Genomic DNA, 18,537 nt, shown 5'->3' with positions numbered 1-18,537 from the left:
CTCAATCGTGCCCTGTCCTGTATTACTATACACCTAGGTTGTGCTTCATTATTAAGCTTAAAGCTTATGAGCTACTTTACACACTGAGCTCTATATTTGTACTTTAACACATTTGTATATTTTGATTTATAAAGCAAAGATTGCAATGTTCCGATATTGCTTGCTTCCTTTAATTTTTTTCAAAAATGAAATTGATTCTCATTACTTGAAAAGACTGCACTTATCCATGGACTGATTAGTAAAGAGTGAGTGGATTTCGAGCAGGAGTTGTATTGTTGGAGGAGAAAGAAGAAAGGAGTGCAAACAGTAATCATCCAGTCTGTAGAATATGAGCATTATATAAAAACCGAGATGTTTGTTGTTTATTTCTTTGTTCTCTTATCACTTTCATGTGCAATATTACCATACAATATATGGAATGCATACTACCAAGATTACAGTTCATAAATAATTGCAATTGTAATATACCTGCATGAAGCAGCGCATGAAATGTCAACAAATGTACATCTACTGGTATGTGCTACTTGAAACGTAGCAATGCTGTTGTTGCTGCTGCAGATGACAGACGAATTGCAAGCCTCCAAATGTGTGATTGTAACTCGCTTATATTGCAAAGTTACACATGCTGTCATTTTAGTGGTCAATCAACATTTTTTGTGCATGAGGTCCCAGACTGCCTAGAGTGATTTGCAGCAAAAGTTTTGCTACATATGAATACAATTATGATATTGTAGATGTTGAATGATAGAAATCACAATGACACAGAAAAGGAGGTCAAGGTTGATGTGAAGGAACTTGGTTAATGTGTTGCTTCATGATACGAAACTGTTGGTGGTCGAGTCTGACCAGTGTACAAGGCTGACCTAGTTACAGGCCACTAGGAATGTTTGTAGGGCAGGTGTCCTTTAGCAGTCTGCAGGCAGAGCAAATTTGGCTTGAAGTAAGTAACTAGGGTGTGAGGGTCACCCATACAAGTGATAAAACTGTCTCTTTACAGAAGCTACAGTAATAATTTTGAACCATGCCACAATTAGAGGAACCAGATTTTAGTAATTTATCATAACAGTAGTCATGTTTCAAAATGTGCATGTAATGACACGAACTCTTCTTTGATATGTTTTCTCTGATACTTGAATTCAGGAATTTGGACAGGGTATTAAGATAATTTTTGTCGTAATTTCTTTTTCTTTAACATTTGTTGAATGTCCATTTGATATCTTAGATACCAAAGATAGAAAGGATTTCAAATTGATCATGCCACTAATGAGGAATTTTTTTTTTTTTTTGTATATGTGGCTTTGTTTGTCTAAAGATCTATTTAATTATTCATTCATTTTTTTTTTTATTGCTCAGTACAAATTGTTTTCATTAGTAATTTATATAATCATATTTGTAGTCTCAGCAATAATGGAAGTTCATTGCAAAGTCACATGATGGAACAAGTTGTCATAATGCCACAATGAAAGTGCATGTGTTCGTGTAACAGAAAAATTGGCATGGCGGACAATGTCAGTTGAAAAGTTTTGTATGAATATTTTGATTAAGCTTCTACCATGATGCAATGCCAGATGTAATGTTTTCAGGTTGTCTGTACAAAAACAGTGTCTCGTTACCACACAAGCATGAAAAAGAAAAAGGGATGGGAAGTATTTAGATAAAACGTGGTTATTTTATGTGTGACCGTGGATGGTAACCTTGCAGATTGAGGTCATGAGATCAAAGGTCATAGGGTCAAGAACAAAATTGAATACGGTAGTTTGCAATCATAGCAATGATATGAGGAGAACTTCTGTTAAATCCAATCAAACTTGGTACAAGCAGTGTACCAGCATGAGCCATATATATCCATTTCAGTGATTGATGGTCAAAATTTGAATAAAATATTTTGCAGTGTTTTGCAAACAAGCCTCCAACAGAATTTGATAAAATTCAGCCAAACATATTACGGGAATGGTACCTAAGATTTATTCTTTTCTTCTTCTTCTTCTTCTTTTTTTTTTTTTTTTTTTTTTTGGGGGGGGGGGGTAAGATACAGCATGGCTAATTGTAGAACATTAGCTAACATGATGTGGAATCTTTGTGGATCCTCTGATGCTGATGTTGTGTTGAGGTATTTTTCCCCCCCAGACAGTTAAAAGATTTCTTTTAACAATAATGATAGGAAATCAGTTCATTTCAGTACTAGGAATATTTTGTTACCATGATGTTTCTTCTTGTACTCAGGGCACATATATTGACATGACAATTACCAAATTTTACACAATAACTTGTGGTTCTGCAATATGAGGGCAAATAGAAATATCTGGCATTTCATCAATTTAAGTCATATCTAAGCAAATGTAAGAGTTGCCATTGGTAAGCAATTCTGACAGTGGTGAATAAGCAGAACTAAGCAAGGGAAGAAATTGTAAAAAAATATCTTTGAAAAGACTTGTATAGGCTGTAAAGCTAACACGCATCCATGAGTTCTGGAAATAAGACGTTCAGGAACAAATCATATATTTGCGACATTACAGCACATACCCAGCGTATCAGTATCATTGTGTCTGTTAGAGTTGTGGGCGAAAAAAAAAAAAAATTTCTTATCTGTTACTTCACATTTGAATTATTTCACCAACTGGTGTAAAAACTGAAATGTATTTAAAGCCCCTGTATAGTTGTATAAGTTGTATAGTTTGGGTAACAGCATCAGCTACAACAAAATAATCTGAAAGACTAGCTAAGATTGATTAGGCCAATCTCTGTGCTCTTGGGGGGGGGGAGACAAAATATGTATCTAAAGGCAGATGCTGACACCACTTTAAACAGGGCGCAGAAAATGGAAGTGACATTAATTCACAAGAAATTGTATGTCAGTAATTACATTGGCAAGTTTGGGATATCATCACAATTTCTGTGTTAAAGGTTAAAGGTCACAAGGCTTCTGCTAGGAATGTTGAATATGCTTTTGTAATGTGTAAGGATCGAAATACATGTAGATAAACAATTGTGTAGAATAAAATGGTCAAAGTTTATCAAATTTGGGTAAAGATGATTATGCAATTTGCTTAGAAAAAGAACAAGGGAATAAAGGTATCTAGAAATTTTACTTTCTGCAAAGGGGTTAAAGGTCAGTTCTCAAGGTCAAGATCATTGCATTCATCTTTCTATTCAGGAAAGGGCTTAAACTTGTGAGAGAATACACTGATCACATGAGAAATCATAGGCATCCTAGTTGACTTCGAGCTGCATTCAAATTGCCCTAGATATTCCGCTGATTTCCTGGAAACTTTTTTTGGCTTAGAAGGAGATGGAACATGAAAGTATCAATATGTTTTTATAATAGGAGTGAAATATAATATAGAATAGTGCCCTTTGATTACTTGTGGTCCAGTAGAGAAGTATGAAACCATTGCAATGCATCTTCCAGTGCGTGCCTATAAAATTTGCGATTATCACAACCTCTTTTGTAATCTGTAATTTTAAGTGTTGTCATGGAATAATGCTACAGTATTCTACCTTTGTGTGTCCAATCTCAATAAATGGAGGCTACTTGTGAATTGTAAGTTTTGGAGCCACGATTTTATCTCTTTGTGTTCTTCACTGGAACTTTCATGCAGCAGAGAATCAAGTTATGTTTTGAATGGAAGCAGTACAAACCAGAGCATGAATTGTTATCATGACTAAAAACATAGATAAGGGAAATTCAGATGTCATTGAATACATTTCACAGTACATGTATGGGAGTGTGATGGATGTTATGCTGCATTGAACTGACATAAAATATCTTGCAGAGCTTTTGGGGAGATCTGTCAAAATACATGTTGTAATGAAATCTGTAAAATTATAAATGCCAAAAACAAAATCATATTTGTGGACACTTTTTAATAAATATAGAAAGTCAAAATTATGTCATGATCAACAACAACAACATCACCATATACTGTATAGTCAAGTTGCATTGCCTATTCAGGAGGGGAAAAAAAAATTCATTGACTCAGATCAATATGCAAACAATGAAGGAAACTAAAGAGTAATACGTGTATATATGTATCATCTTTGCATTTCTTTTTTAATATACTGGTATTCTTCCTTGCTTGAGACGAGATGCATCGGGGATCGGTCGATGAATCGCGTCCAGTCAAAACTAGAGTTCTGTGGTCAAAACAGACCACCCATAAATATGCGTTCGTTTATCATCAAGCACCCCAAACCCGAATTGAACTAACGACCAACCAACCAGGCTGGTGTGACGAAGGGCACGGCAGGAAACTCTGCATTTCCTAGGCCGGCCGTGGTACGGTAGGCCTCGAGTGCGCGCAGCCAGCCGGCCACTGTTGATCCCACTCGTAGTTAACGCTGTGTGCATAATGTACAACCTAGCAGTAGCAGACGCCAACTAAGCAGAGCTAGAGTCGTCCTGTCAGCGCGGTGAGGTGGTGGTGAAAGCAGCACTTTGGTAACTACTTGAAGACGATCATATTATGTAAGATATATTGTAGCAATTGAGACATGAGTGCAGGCAAGAATGTTGGCCAAGAATCCGACTAAGTAGTACAGGCTGTAATAATTATTGTGACTTGTGTAGTTGTGGCTTCACCATGTTCACGTACCATGCCATGGCGCGATGGCGGAGCGAGCAGCCAGCCAGACTTGTCCGCGGCGCGGCGCGCGGAACATCCCTCGAAGAGTAAACGGTGAATAGTTGCGGCCATGCGGGCCACGTCGACAGTAACTAACTTGGCTTGTGATCTCAGCGCGTATTGTCAAAGGAAGGCATAGCCATAGATCTACTGATTGAATATTGCAGCTGATAACAACAATCACTAAAGTTGTTGGAAAGAGTTCCATATAATTATATGTAGGCCCTAGTCTAGTCTAGATCATCGGAGATAGGGTCTACGTCTATCGCGCTACAGACAACCAGTGCGTGGCAGTGTAATTCTGTGTGAACAAGGAGCGCCCCGGGGTTACCCGCCCCCCACCCCCCCCCCCACACACACACACACACCTGCAAATTCTGTGTGAACAAGGAGCGCCCCGGGGTTACCCGCCCCCCCCCCCCACACACACCTGCAAATTCTGTGTGAACAAGGAGCGCCCCGGGGTTACCCGCCCCCCCCCCCCCCCACACACACACACCTGCAATATAGGGGTAGGGGTGCCAGGGCTTACTCTGAACATGGACCTACAACATAGGTCCATGCTCTGAACGGGGAGGTTAGGTGAAAAAACCTCTGCAGCTCTGCTCTGAAGTAGCCTGAGCCAGATGCAGTGCGAAGTACGACACTTGTTAGTACCCTTTACCACTACCCTACCACTACCCCAGCCTCGTGCCACCAATTGTACCACCCATGGTACACTTGCATCCACTAGATCCAGACTGCCCAAACCAGTTTTTTTTACCCCCTGACCTATATGGGTCAAATGGCTGTGAGTCACATGTATGTGGTATATATCACTCATCAAGGCCAGCCTAGCTGCCAGACTTTCTTCTTTCAACCCAGATAAGCTCAGGGTGTCATGAATATGTCAGTGGGTCTTGAGGCTCCATGGGGCCCACCATTTTAGATTTTGCTTCATTTAAGATACATGTGTGCATATAGTGTCGAGGTATTATGTGTAAAATTTGGCGCTTTTTTTTTTGTCACCATGAGTAACAAAACCTCTCAAAATGAAGAGACACTCTTCAGCAATAACTCTGATTCTCGAAGTGAATCAGAAAATGATTCTCATAGTGAATATGAGCCATCATCTTCAGAAGGATCATCAATGGACACATCTGAAACTTAAAAGTGATTTCCAGAGGGACAACGCAGTATATTTTGATCAAGAGCCTGATTCTCACACAGAACACCCTGGTACAAGGTAAGTTTGTACATAAAAGTTACTTACTATGACACAGTGAATACAAATCTCTAAGTGATTTTACATGGGAATTATTTATATCAATGTCAAGAGCAATTAATTTGCCCTTGGCAAACGTTGCTATGTTATAATTTGAAACAAAATGGCCACCGGTGATTCAACTGTGTTGATGAAATCACATTACATACTGCTTTTATTTTGATTTAGCACGAGATTATTTATCTATAATTGTATAAAGCACTACAAGTTATGAGTCATGATGCCAAACAAAATTAATCTTTATTGTAAAGAATAATCTTCTGTTTGTTTATAGTGACCAGCAAGTCCAAGACCAACACAGAGGAGCAGTAGGGAGAGGCAGAGGAAGAGGTCGAGGAAGAAGACAACCAACGCCTGTTCTCCCAATGGGAAGGTAAATATACACCCATATTTCCAGTAAAATATGAAATACAGCTGCATGATGTGTTGAACTATATTTGTGAATGAATACAGACTAATGATAACATTGTATCAGTATGACGAGATATTCCAAACACACACACAAAAAAAAAAACATATATTGATGGTGTGGAGATAAAAAAAAGATATATTATTTTTATTTGTTTGGTAATGTGTGGATGCATGGTTGTGGTACAAGTATTATTTAGTGTTGTATGTCACTACTTTATTCAGTCCCATTCTGTATACAGCCTGTAAATCTATATGCTAATTTTTTTTTTTTTTTTCAGGTCATTCCACACATATGATGACATGGATGAAACTGGGGGAGGGCCCACTGCTGCTGAGCAAGAGTTCTTCCGGCCGTCACGAGAACCAGGTCCACAATTTGACCGGATGACACGGCAACGAAGGATAGGGCTCAACAAACCCATTCAATTCTTCAAGTTGTTTTTCACTCTTGAATTCATTTCTATAATTTGTAACTTCACAAACAAATATGCAGAGGCTAATATCCACAGGTACTCAAGCTATGGTGATAGGGAGGGGTTCTGGAGTAATCCAGTGACCCCTGAAGAAATGTACTCCTTTATTGGGCTGATAATATGTATGGGGTTTCACGAGCTACCGTCGACTGCAGATTATTGGAACAGTTCATGGACTTTGTTTACTCCGATTGCTCGTGCTTTTGGTACTAGAAAAAGATTTGAGGAAATATTACAGTTCTTGCATGTCGTAGATCATGAGAAGGAAAACAGAAGAACAGAAGGAAAACTAACTGCAGTGAAATATTGTTTGGATTTTATCAGAGAGAAGTGTTTGCTTTTATTTCAACCTGGTAGAAGCATCTCCATAGATGAACGCATGGTGAAAAGTAAAGGGAGATCGGGCATGCGGCAGTATATCAAAGATAAACCAGTGAAGTGGGGATTCAAATTATGGGTGTTAGCTGATGCAGACACAGGATACACAAGCAATTTTTTTGTCTACACAGGTAAACAAGATGGTAATAGACTTCAACATGGATTAGGTTATACAGTAGTTTTTGACTTATTGGAAGAGTATCTCGGGCAAGGCTATTGCGTTTATATAGATAATTTTTACACAAGTGTCCAGCTACTGAAAGATTTATACAAATTGAGAACTTTTGTTACCGGAACAATACTACCCAATCGAAAACATTTTCCTCGTGACATGAAAGACACCAGTAAAGAGTGGGCGAAACAGGCAGAGAGGGGGGACATGCGCTGGACACGAATGAATGAAATCCTTTGTGTCCAGTGGAAAGACAAAAAGTTAGTCACTATAATGTCAACAATGCATCGCCACTTGCCTCAAAATGTTCGCAATGTGCAGCGTCGTGTCAAAGTGGCTGAGAAATGGGAGGTACGAGAGGTACAACAACCCGAAGTTGTAAAGGATTATAATCAGAACATGGGTGGAGTTGACCTTTCTGATCAATTGATAAATAAGTACAATGTGTTACAGAAGACAACAAAGTGGTGGAAAACATTATTCTTTCATGTGATAGATATTTCTGTTGTCAATGCATACATTTTATACAAAAAATGGCTCAAGAATAATCCTGAAGCAGTGAGAGAATATTTTCAAGGTGTGGAAGACCCTCAGTCATTCATTGATAATATTGATTCCAGATATCCCCATATCGAGTTTCGGAAAGATATAGTAGTGCAGCTAATGAATTTGGACAGAAATGATCTCAAAAGTTTTCTTCAAAATGTAAACATTCGAGAAGAAACAAAAAAGAAAAAAAGATTGAGTGCTGAACAAAAGAATGAAAGAAGAAGAGAAGAACGAAAAAGGAAGAAAATGGAAGTCAATGCAGAGACCTTTTCCCAATGTCAAATAAGTGACATAGAAGTGCGTGACAGGCAGAGGTGTTCTCTTTGTTGGCTCACCAATGATTTACCAGTTCAATCACGTCCAAACATAAGAACCCATTATTATTGCAAAGGGTGTGAGCATTATTTCTGCATGGACAAAACGAGACAGTGCATGTTGAAAGTTCATGCTCCTTCAGCAGAAGGAGCTGAGTTGAGAGAAATTATGGCAGTGAAGAGCTACAAATCAAAAAAATAATAAATGTAGGAGTACTCGTGTCAAAAAGTAAATGAAATATTCAAGTGTGTACATGAACAATGAGCAACATTCAACATATTGACACCTTTCCCTCACATAATAGAGAGTACAATTGATTTTCCCTCCCATTTCTTGTGTCTAACTCTGTACACAGTCTATGCAGTTAATGCCCTTCTTCTACTCAAGTGACTCTTACCATTCCATATTATTGTACAACAGCGTGGAAAAGTGTTTCTAATGTTTCTATATGGCAAAGAACAATTTATTTTCCAAAAAGTTGTGGAAGGAAACTTGAAAAATGTGGTTAGATGCCACTAAATTGGATTTTTCTTATCGTTTTTTAGAAATTATGCAAATTATGCATGACCTTCGACAATGTCATTAAATTTGAATATCACTATTTCTCAAAGTATTCTCATGATTTGACATTAACTGGACAAGTTGTGTAACTAACTTTCTATGAGTGCTATTTGGTAATGGATACTAAATGTTGCTTCATATATTTTGTATGTTCGCCATAAATTGCAATAAATTGTATATTCACTCATTGTAATGAATATTCAAATTTATTTGCATGATTCTTGACTACTTTGTGTGACTTTATATGTGAATGTCCAGGGAAGTGGCCTGTGATTGCTTTTGCAGCATTTGGCTGAGCTTATGGGTGAAAATTGATGTTATTTTCATGAAAAGCATCATCTCTTATGTTTTTTATTGAATTATGTAAACTATTACATCATGACTTTTTACCATGTAATGACCTTGAACTCAAATGTATAAAATGTCAATTAAAATTTGAAGTCTAAGCTTTCAAATGATATATGACTCATTGCAGTAGTATGATATATGTTTGTGCTAGAGGGCTTCAAATCTAAAATGTACTGTGGTCACTAAGTACATATAACAGTGGCTACATGGATGGTAAAGGGTTAAAATACAGTGAAAGGGGTGTGTAAATAGCTCTGAAGTTTGCACCGCATTAGACCTACCCTAAATAAAGATTATTTAGTATTAAGACTAGGCAAGGGCACCAAGATCAACATTACCCTATTACCCAAACTGAACCCTAACCCTAATCCTAAACTCTACTAACTCTACTAATCCTCAAGCCACCTAAATTTAATCATATTACATATTAATGATTATAGTAGGGGCAATAACATAGTTGTATTTACTATAAGTTCTATTAAAATTCTACCTGTCCATGTGTGCCAAACTCTTGGTGTTGTTGTAATAGTGGACCGGATTCAATGATGAACAGAGGACATAGTTGTTTGACGATAAAATGAACAACTTTAATCCACTATCATAAACTAGCATCATGTAATGACTGCTGCTCTGACCGTATCACTCAAATATAGAATACATGGAATATGTGTACACTTGTGATAAATGTAGTGCACTCATATAACACAACAGGTGTTTTTTCAGTTCTTTTTTTAGGACACAGTGTATATACAGTCTACTGTAGAAGTATAGATTATCCTTGATTGAAAGATCGGTCTGTATCTGGTCATCTGGGATACAATGTATGTTCTGCAGAGACTGCAAAAGACTCCACCGGACAGACGGATCTCTCTAAGATTTGATATCCAAAAGTAGTGTCGATGATTACTTATGATTTGGTGTGTTGACGCTCTTTATGAAGCATCTTGAAGCGAAGGATGATATTTAGTAGACAGGTAACCCCCTAACTGCGACCAGCCGAACGCGAAGCTCCCCCCCCCCCCCCCCCCCCCCCCCAGTTTACAACTGTACAACTCTGGGAGCGCCCAAGAGTTATATGCTTAAGTAACACCCCAATTTAATTGAGACATTAAGATATTGATTTTTAAAGTTAAGCTCGAGTTGAGAGCAAAGTAAGGACATAGTATGGAACAAGATTTTACTACTAGAATGGTTGGCAAGTTCTTCAGAATGGCATTTGTGCAGGCAGGCCTTGAAAGGCTGATTACATGAGGAATGTTTTAAGTCTGTCGTCAATCTGACATAACTAGCTCAGAGACTCCAACCCTAAGCACCTTCTGATCGGGAGATTCTCCCGCCTGAAACCCCTAGCAAACGGGAGACTCCAATTTGATATGTGCGAAGTTCCTTGCTCTAGGGTTCTAGATGCTCTCTTATGCTATCTAAGGCTAATTTTTTCAACATACAATGATATTAAGTAAGAAATCATTTCAAGCGGGAGACACAGAACCAGGGCGGGAGAAATTAAATCTCAAGCGGGAGAACGGGAGATTTTGCAAAAATGGGATTTCGGCGGGAGATCTCCCATCGAAAACGGGAGAGTTGGAGTCTCTGCTAGCTAGACAATGCTGAAAACTGCTTGTGGTAGTGAAAAAAAAAAATTTCTCCACCCATTTTGCTGTTAGATTTATGTGAAGGAATCTCATACCCTTGCCTTGCAGAATGCATGATTTAAACATTCACTACTGAATATTTTCTTGGTACTCATACTTTTTGAAACATGCAGAGACATTGTAGCTGATGCAGTACCAGTGGTATTGAAGGTTGTTTTGCAGGGATTGAGGGAGTGGAGAGGAGTATGACCAGGAAGGTCCTGGTCACAGGGGCCTCAGGGCTCCTGGGCCGGGCTGTGATGGCCACCTTCCTGTCAGCCTCGTGGGACGTCCTTGGCCTGGGCTTCTCAAGGGCCGGTGAGAAGCTGAAGAAGGTTGATCTACGTGATTCTGAGGCCATCAGGAGTGTGATTAGAGAATTTCAGGTACGGAAAACTTGAGTGATGAGGTTGGGCGTGACTTACTTCAATGACAGCAGTTTGCACCATTTGGTCTTTGAAATGAAAGTTTAATTTCTTCATATGTGCATATTAATTAACCCAACTTTTTTTTTTTTTTTTTTTTTTTTTTTTTGGGGGGGGGGTCTTCGTAGCATTGTTTTTCAATTCATACAAAATTAATGTCAAATTCTGTGTATGCAAATGATATGTAACCACATTATCTGGGTAATTCTACAGAAATTCTTCCCACTTACATAAATCTATGAGTACCGGTATTCTGGCAAGCACTCCACTCGTTTATTTTTGTTTTGTTTTTAAACTGGCTAGTTCCCATTCATCTTACTCACCTAACAGTGAGTTTTGCACGTCATGGGCAATGGGTTTGTAGCACTAAGCATATTTACTTATCTTCTTTCTCACTTTATTTCATTGACAAATATCCATACAGATTTATACCTCCAAATACAAGCATTTCAGCAAACAAAGCCCAGCATGTCTTTTGGTATTCTCCTCCAGCCATTGTACTGTTTTAACTCATCGAGTACTTGGGAAATCTTGCTTCAGAAATGATCATTATTTCATTAGATTGGCAACACTGAATTACTGTAAAAGTGGAAATTTTTGCGGTGTTGTAATTTTCGCGCATTTCGCGCAACCAAAAACTAGCGCGAAAATGAAAGCACGCGAATATTTTAGCTTGCCATATGTTCCTGTGCGTGATGTCTTGATTCCACGGAATTAAAAACACGCGAAACTCTTCTTTCTGGGCCAAGCGCGAAAAATTAGTCGCGCGAAAATATCCACTTTTACAGTATATGTTTTCTTGAAAACAATAAGATGGTGTTGATAAAAGTCAGTGCAGGTGCATAGAATCAGGAAGACACAAATATTTGTCATTTGAAAGAGAAACAAGAACTTCAATCTTCCAAAATATGAAGCCAATTTAAGAATCAATTATCAATTTAGCAATGACACAGAAATGTGTTTTGCGGGACTTGATGGGTTAAAGTGGAGTGGTGTTAATCAGTGTTTTGTCACTTTCCACTGTCCATCCTTCAGCCTGATGTTGTCATTCATGCTGCTGCGGAGAGGAGGACCGATGTTGTAGAGAGAAATCCAGAGGACGTCAAGCAACTGAATGTGGCTGCAACTGCTGTGATTGCACAAGAGTGTGGTAAGTACCTATCAAGCCATGATTCTCATCTTGGTGTATAATCATTGATGTTTCAAAGATTGTGGAAAATTACAATATTATGCTGTTCAGATGTCAAGAATGGTTGTAAGGCAACTGAAAGACATAATATGCCTGTTGTGAAGAAAAAGCCTTGACATTTAAGTTTTTGGTTGATTGTTTTTCAGCTGAAACTTACTAGTCCATGAAAAGTCCTGATTTCTTGACTTTTTTTAATATGATGTGTTGTTGGAGGAAACAGGCTGAGAATTCTGTCTTTTGTTTACCAGCTGTTGCTGCGCACAGAATTTTTCAAACTCTGCACTACAAACTCAATTCTTTGAGAATACTTGGACTGGGGTCTATGGGAAATGTGTGTTGTAGCAAAATCAACCCATCTTCAATGGGTTAATTTAAAGAGTAGCATCTATGGATTGCCATTGAGATAAAACTTGTTCAGTTGCTATTAATTGTATTTGCATTATAGAAAAAAAAAATGTATTCCCCTGCCAACTTGGCTCCCATAATCGTTGTTAGAAAGGGAGAACAGAATAACATAAATCATAGAGTGCTGCTTGAAAGTGTGTACGTTATTGGTCATTGTCATCAAGAATTTCCTTGATTTTACATGTACAGCTTCAAGAGGCATCATGCTGGTGTACATCAGCACAAACTATGTGTTTGATGGCAAGAAGGCTCCATACAGGACCTCCGATGAACCAAATCCTCTCAACAAATACGGGCAGAGCAAGCGAGATGGAGAAATTGCCACTCTAACAAACTATCCAGGTATTGGCTCATTATTCAGCTAATTACTTTGATACAGACTAATGTACACTCTATGGTTTCGTGGTAAATTTCTTGTTCATTGATAAAATGTCTTTGTGTCAACGAATTATACAAACAGTTCTCAAAGTTTTTGTACTGATATTTTGAATGTTAAAAAAGCCAGTCATGAACCATTCAAAATATATTCTATCACATTTGCAAGATGGTGTGTTATCAAAGACACTACTGTCAGTGATACGGTGGTATTAAGCAGTGGTTGCCATGGATATATTTTTCTGTCTTAAACAAATGAGGGATGGTGCTAATGGTGCCAAATGATGGCATCAAACCAGGACAAGCACTTGTGGTAGCTAGTGGTGATGATGGTATGTGATGCTTGTGTATTATGTAGCATTGATAAAGGTAATGTGACCCAATCACGCCACCAAAACATATTTCTTAAAAAATGGTGGCCTGACATTTATTTCTGGTGGCCTTGGGCTACTACGCCACTGCTAATATCGAGCATTGATGATGATGTTGAGGCTATTGGTGATGTTGATTATGGTAATGACTGTCATGGTGATGATAAAGGTGATGATAATGGTGTCACTAATCTCTCTCTTTAAGGTGGTGCCATCTTGCGGTTACCCCTCCTCTACGGTCCAGTGGAGCGATTGAATGAGAGTTCTGCCACCTTCATCCTATCCCAGATAACGGACACCAGCAAAGTGGTTGAAATGTGCAACTACCAGCAGCGCAGGCCGACCCACGTGAATGATGTTGCCCAAGTTCTCCTTCAGATGGCTGAAAAATATTCACAAGTGAGCATGTAACATGTCCATACACAAATATTGTCCATCATAATGCTTCACAAACATTTTCAGACGCCTTGATTGATGACATTATGTCCAGTGATTTGTGACTCATCGCCGTGTTACTTTAAATAGATTGCAAATGATATAGCATGGAATATTGAATGTCAAATGAGATGATTTAATGAACAGTGTGAATTGGTGTGTGAAGTACATAAACTTGTGTTTAGATTGCTAACTTCTGTCAGGCTCAACTCCAGCTAACTTTAAAGTTAATTTTCTCAAAACTTTGGAAGCTTTTGGAAATAAAGTTAGAAAAATTGTATATTTTCTAATCAGAGAGCTTAGAATAATTTTTATACTCTGTAACTGCAAAACACCAGACCATGAAATTGACTGTTTACCAGCTTTGATGATGGACTTTCATGGTGCGCAGTAATATATTTTTGAGTGTGTGTGCGTGTGAAGAAAGTCAGCAAGATGTTCTCATTGTTAAGTGCCATAGATCTCAAGCTGATGCCTGAACAAGCTGTGTGAATTTCATTTTTTAACTAGCAGAGTCTGAGCTTGGAAATGTCGACAGAAATATATGAAACAGCCCTGAGAACCAACTGTAACTGCATCACTAATGTATGAATTATTATTCTGAATATTACCCAACAACGTGTATGTAAACAAGTAGTTGAAGAGTAATGCATTCATAGATCTTAAGCTATCCATGTAGCAATATCATGCAAAAGAGAAGACTGAAGTTGGTTGAACAATCTCCTAGCGCTTGGGAACCATGAAGTTTGGTGTTTGATTTCATTCTATCAACTGAATGTAAGAGACCTCTCAAGCCCTTCTTACACATGTGTTTCTTAATCCCATACTTTCTCTGACCCAGGAGTGTCGTTTGTCCCGTACCAATTTTTTCAGCTTTTTACACTCGCCAATAAATCCCGTACTAAGCTCTTGTACTGGGCTAAGGAGAAAACTGACTTTTTACACTTGTATTTCTTAGTCCCGTACTTTCCAAACCATATGAATATTCATGATTACACTGTGCACTGTACAAGTGCAATAACGCACCGGCAGCACCTGATTACCTCATTTCTAATTGGTCAGTGGGGGTCGGACTTCGTCTCCGTCGCTTAGCCCCGGATTATTTTTTCGTTCTGTTTACACTCGCTTGCTTGGCACCGCAATTGCGGGGTTAGCACCGCAATTGAGGTGCTAACCCTGATATTTTGCAGGGCCAGATAGTACGGGATTATCGGTGGGGCTAGCCCACTTTGGCAAAAACAAGTGTAAACAGAAAGTGGGCTAAGGAAAGTCCGGTACCAAGGGTGGGGCTAAGGGCCCCCCCCCCCCCCCCTTAGCTCCACCGTTGGTACGGGACTAAGCAAAAATTTGCGAGTGTAAAAAGCCCTTCAGATGATCAGGTTGATGTATGTTTGAATACTCTAGAATTCAGGATTCATGATAATCAGAGGAAATATGAATGAAAGAATGTGCAAGTCACATGCCTTCCTATGGCAGGGTATTGATTGTTTTAATCTCTGTGTTTATCTATGGTACCTCATCCCTGTTTAATCTATCTTCGCAGGGTCATGAGGTAAAGGGTATCTTCCACTGGAACACATCAGAGCAGCTGACCAGATACCAGATGGCCACCATCATCACAGATGTCTTCCAGCTCCCCAGCCACCATATCACTGCAAATACCAGTGCCCCTGCTGCGGGAACGCCCCGCCCTGCCAATGCCGCCATGGATGTATCAAGCGTGACCAGTCTCGGGGTCAAAGTATCAGATACGCTATTTCGGGTTGGCATCAAAGGCAGCCTGGAGTCGTTCGTGAATCAAAGATGAAGAGAACTTTTGTGACAAAATATATTGGTTGAGAAAAGGAGGGATGACAATGCTGTGAATGACGTACAGCGTAAAAGATCTGCGTTTCCAATATTGGTGGCATTTACAGCTTCATACACCTTGTATTACTAGGCTGATTTTCGAGGCTAGAGGAATATTTCAGAGATTTATGTAAAAGTGTATTTTAATCTTTTTACAGTAAGTATATTTTCATATGAAAAAATGTAATTTAGATAAAAAATATACAGGGGAGTCCCGTTATATAGAGGTCATTGGGTCTTGCTAATTTACCTTATTGTATTTGCACCCCTGCATCCGTACACTTTAAACACACCCATAGACGTATACTGTATGGACATATCTACTATTTCGTATTTTAGGCTTGTATACATAGTACAGTACAATGCAATATTGATGAACAGGAAATGGGACAGGAAAGTGCAAAAAGAAAAAAAAAACAACTTTTTGACATTTGCTGTTGAATGTCTTATATTTGACAATGATCATGTCTCAGACAAGACCTGCCTTTTGTAACGTATGTAAATGAATCGAGACATCATCTACAGACCGTCTTTATATCATCTCAATCACATTATACAACGGTGCTGTGTAGGTGCAAACTAGTGGTAATAAAGGTATGCAAATACAACAACAACAAAAAAACAGAAAACACAATCTGCTATTTGAATATGGACCTGTGAGCGCAATGAGTTCTCAGAAGTACACAAGCAGTGCCAGCGATTACTGTAACTTATGCTCGTGAATAATGCATCACTTTTCTTAGCTTCTGATCTGACAGTTACGTGACCATGGTTTCAGTCAATGAATGCAAAGTATACTGAGTACGAATGGAAAGCACACACATTCTTATCCCTCAAACAACAGTGTCAAGTGTGGATGTTTCTGAGTCAATCATACTTCTACAGACAGTGACATCTCCCAAGCAATTGACAGGCCCACATTACTCTTATCCACGAAGCCAATGAGAGCTCACATAGCATGGAGCACACATTTGTGTGACAATCATTGGAAGATTTATTTACTGCAAGCATACAGCATTCATATTGACAGGTATAGAAAGTGATTATTCAATACAATTGTAGTAATTTGCTGGTTTTTACAAGGTGTGGGATTTTGCCTGCTGTTTGGTTTGGGACAAAAATTTTGTATTCGCACAAATTCTTCCTTATTCTTTTTTTAGCCCATAATTTATCTCACATGCAATCACAGAAACTTCGAATTCCCACAGGTCAGCACAGAAAGATTATTTTGAACGTGATGATTTACCTCTCTAAGAGCTGATATGAATTGTATCATGCAACCTCGCTATTAACGGGACTCCCCTTTACCAAATATTTATATACAACCTTAGATCATCAACTTTACCTTGATTTGAGCTGCAAATAAGGTAGTCATTAACAAAGCTTTATAAATTTGCAATATGAACATATTTCAGTAGGTTTATAGATGCATTAGCCTGTGAAAATGAAATTGGACTTATATTTTCTTTATTGCTGCCTTCCATTAATAATCCTCAGAAACACTTGCTCCAACAATTCTCATCTTGAGGTGGTCTATAGAATATATGATGCCAAAGAATAATCACTTTGTATATTCATCAAAATTTAAAGAAAGTTGCTATATTTTCCTTTCAAGGTGAAGTTATGTAAAGCTGCAGACTGAAAGGGGAGAGCAATGGGTAGAGTATTATACGGTGTACACTGTATCATGTATAGGTCAGTGAAGTTCTAATTCTTGTAATTGGATCAGTGAGTATTTACCATCTACTGTATAGTTTTAACAGGAGCAGTTGTTTGTCCTTGCAATGGGCAGTGGTTGAGGTTATGGTATCTAATAGCACATTTTGTGGCATTCAAACTCTAGTGACCACGCAAGAACTGCCCACTGCCATGTGAAATTAAATGGCCACTACTTACATGTATCTCTCCAGTGGACAAGAAAGAATAATGTGGACAGTCTGTTTAGCATCAGGTCTTGCATATTGTCGTTAGAACTGGTGATTAAAGGGACAGTATATTATTGGTTAAGATAAGGATTCAGCTTTTAACTTTTTGTGAGATGCTTAGAAACCTCATCATGAAATGTGAAAGAGTGCACGATTTTAAGAGGAATTCAAAGTTTATCATGAAAATCGGTTTTGAAAAGGCTAAGATATCCAAGAACAATGTAGAACAAAGTGATCCTAGTAAAAAGTGGGTCCCACCTTTTATCAGGATTGTTTTGTTTTGGATATGTCAGCCATTTCAAAACCAATTTTCATCAAATAGACTTTGAATTCCTTTTAGAATTATATGCTCTTTCATATTTCATGAGAGATTTCTTATTATCTCAAAAAGAAAAAAAAATCATCAGCAATAAATGTTGCAAACCAGAAGCCCGAAACTTTACCAACTCTTTAAATTTTTTATCATGAAATTATGACTTGGGGAAGTGCTTTCACCTTGCAGGATTTGACCCATTTGTCAATTCGCCCAATTTCACATGTGCATGTATCTCCCCTCTAGATATTAGGTTGCATGTAGATCAACTTAAAGGGGATGGCTAGTAACTGATCAGTGGGAATCAGTGGGAATGCTGGGGGATGATTGTTCCAATCCTTGTGAGATTCATTTAAGAGTACATTATATATCTATTGTTGTGTGAACATTATTTGCTTCAGAATGGTATAATGTTCAAGTTATGTGCAGTTTAATGTTTCCAGGTTAGCGTGCCTGGTCAGGGACAGGGCATTAATCTGCACATTACTTGAATATGAGACCGTTCTGAAGCAAATAATTTTCACACA

The 18,537-nt window shown here is 38.4% G+C and overlaps 2 protein-coding genes across 2 annotated transcripts; both read left to right on the top strand.

Moving 5' to 3' along the window:
- The first annotated feature begins 4,606 nt into the window (after positions 1 to 4,606).
- Positions 4,607 to 9,018, top strand: LOC139712311 (piggyBac transposable element-derived protein 4-like). Its single transcript, XM_071624150.1, has 4 exons — positions 4,607 to 4,676; positions 6,161 to 6,194; positions 6,984 to 7,698; positions 9,004 to 9,018. The coding sequence occupies exons 1-4, from the start codon at positions 4,607 to 4,609 to the stop codon at positions 9,016 to 9,018; spliced, it is 834 nt and encodes a 277-aa protein (XP_071480251.1).
- Positions 9,019 to 10,870: 1,852 nt separating this feature from the next.
- On the top strand, positions 10,871 to 15,766 carry LOC139712312 (methionine adenosyltransferase 2 subunit beta-like). The gene is made up of 5 exons (XM_071624151.1): positions 10,871 to 11,110; positions 12,185 to 12,299; positions 12,933 to 13,085; positions 13,695 to 13,888; positions 15,468 to 15,766. The coding sequence occupies exons 1-5, from the start codon at positions 10,931 to 10,933 to the stop codon at positions 15,729 to 15,731; spliced, it is 906 nt and encodes a 301-aa protein (XP_071480252.1). The 5' UTR covers positions 10,871 to 10,930; the 3' UTR covers positions 15,732 to 15,766.
- The last annotated feature ends 2,771 nt before the right edge of the window (positions 15,767 to 18,537 follow it).

The sequence above is a fragment of the Diadema antillarum genome, unplaced genomic scaffold, assembly GCF_040938485.1.
Source record: "Diadema antillarum isolate AM-2024a unplaced genomic scaffold, OU_Dant_1.0 seq00001791_RagTag, whole genome shotgun sequence".
NCBI classification, from domain to species: domain Eukaryota; kingdom Metazoa; phylum Echinodermata; class Echinoidea; order Diadematoida; family Diadematidae; genus Diadema; species Diadema antillarum.
Note: the sequence above shows the minus strand (reverse complement) of the source record. Positions and strands in the feature narration are given on the sequence as shown.

Excerpts from the sequence above, each read along its gene's own strand:
- LOC139712311 (XM_071624150.1), top strand. The coding sequence starts at position 4,607 with ATGGCGGAGCGAGCAGCCAGCCAGACTTGTCCGCGGCGCGGCGCGCGG. Across the intron at positions 4,677-6,160 it reads CATCCCTCGAAGAGTAAACG|TGACCAGCAAGTCCAAGACC; the intron begins GTGAATAGTTGC and ends GTTTGTTTATAG. Across the intron at positions 6,195-6,983 it reads AAGACCAACACAGAGGAGCA|AAAAAGATTTGAGGAAATAT; the intron begins GTAGGGAGAGGC and ends TTTTGGTACTAG.
- LOC139712312 (XM_071624151.1), top strand. The coding sequence starts at position 10,931 with ATGACCAGGAAGGTCCTGGTCACAGGGGCCTCAGGGCTCCTGGGCCGG. Across the intron at positions 13,086-13,694 it reads CACTCTAACAAACTATCCAG|GTGGTGCCATCTTGCGGTTA; the intron begins GTATTGGCTCAT and ends TCTCTCTTTAAG. Across the intron at positions 13,889-15,467 it reads TGGCTGAAAAATATTCACAA|GGTCATGAGGTAAAGGGTAT; the intron begins GTGAGCATGTAA and ends CTATCTTCGCAG.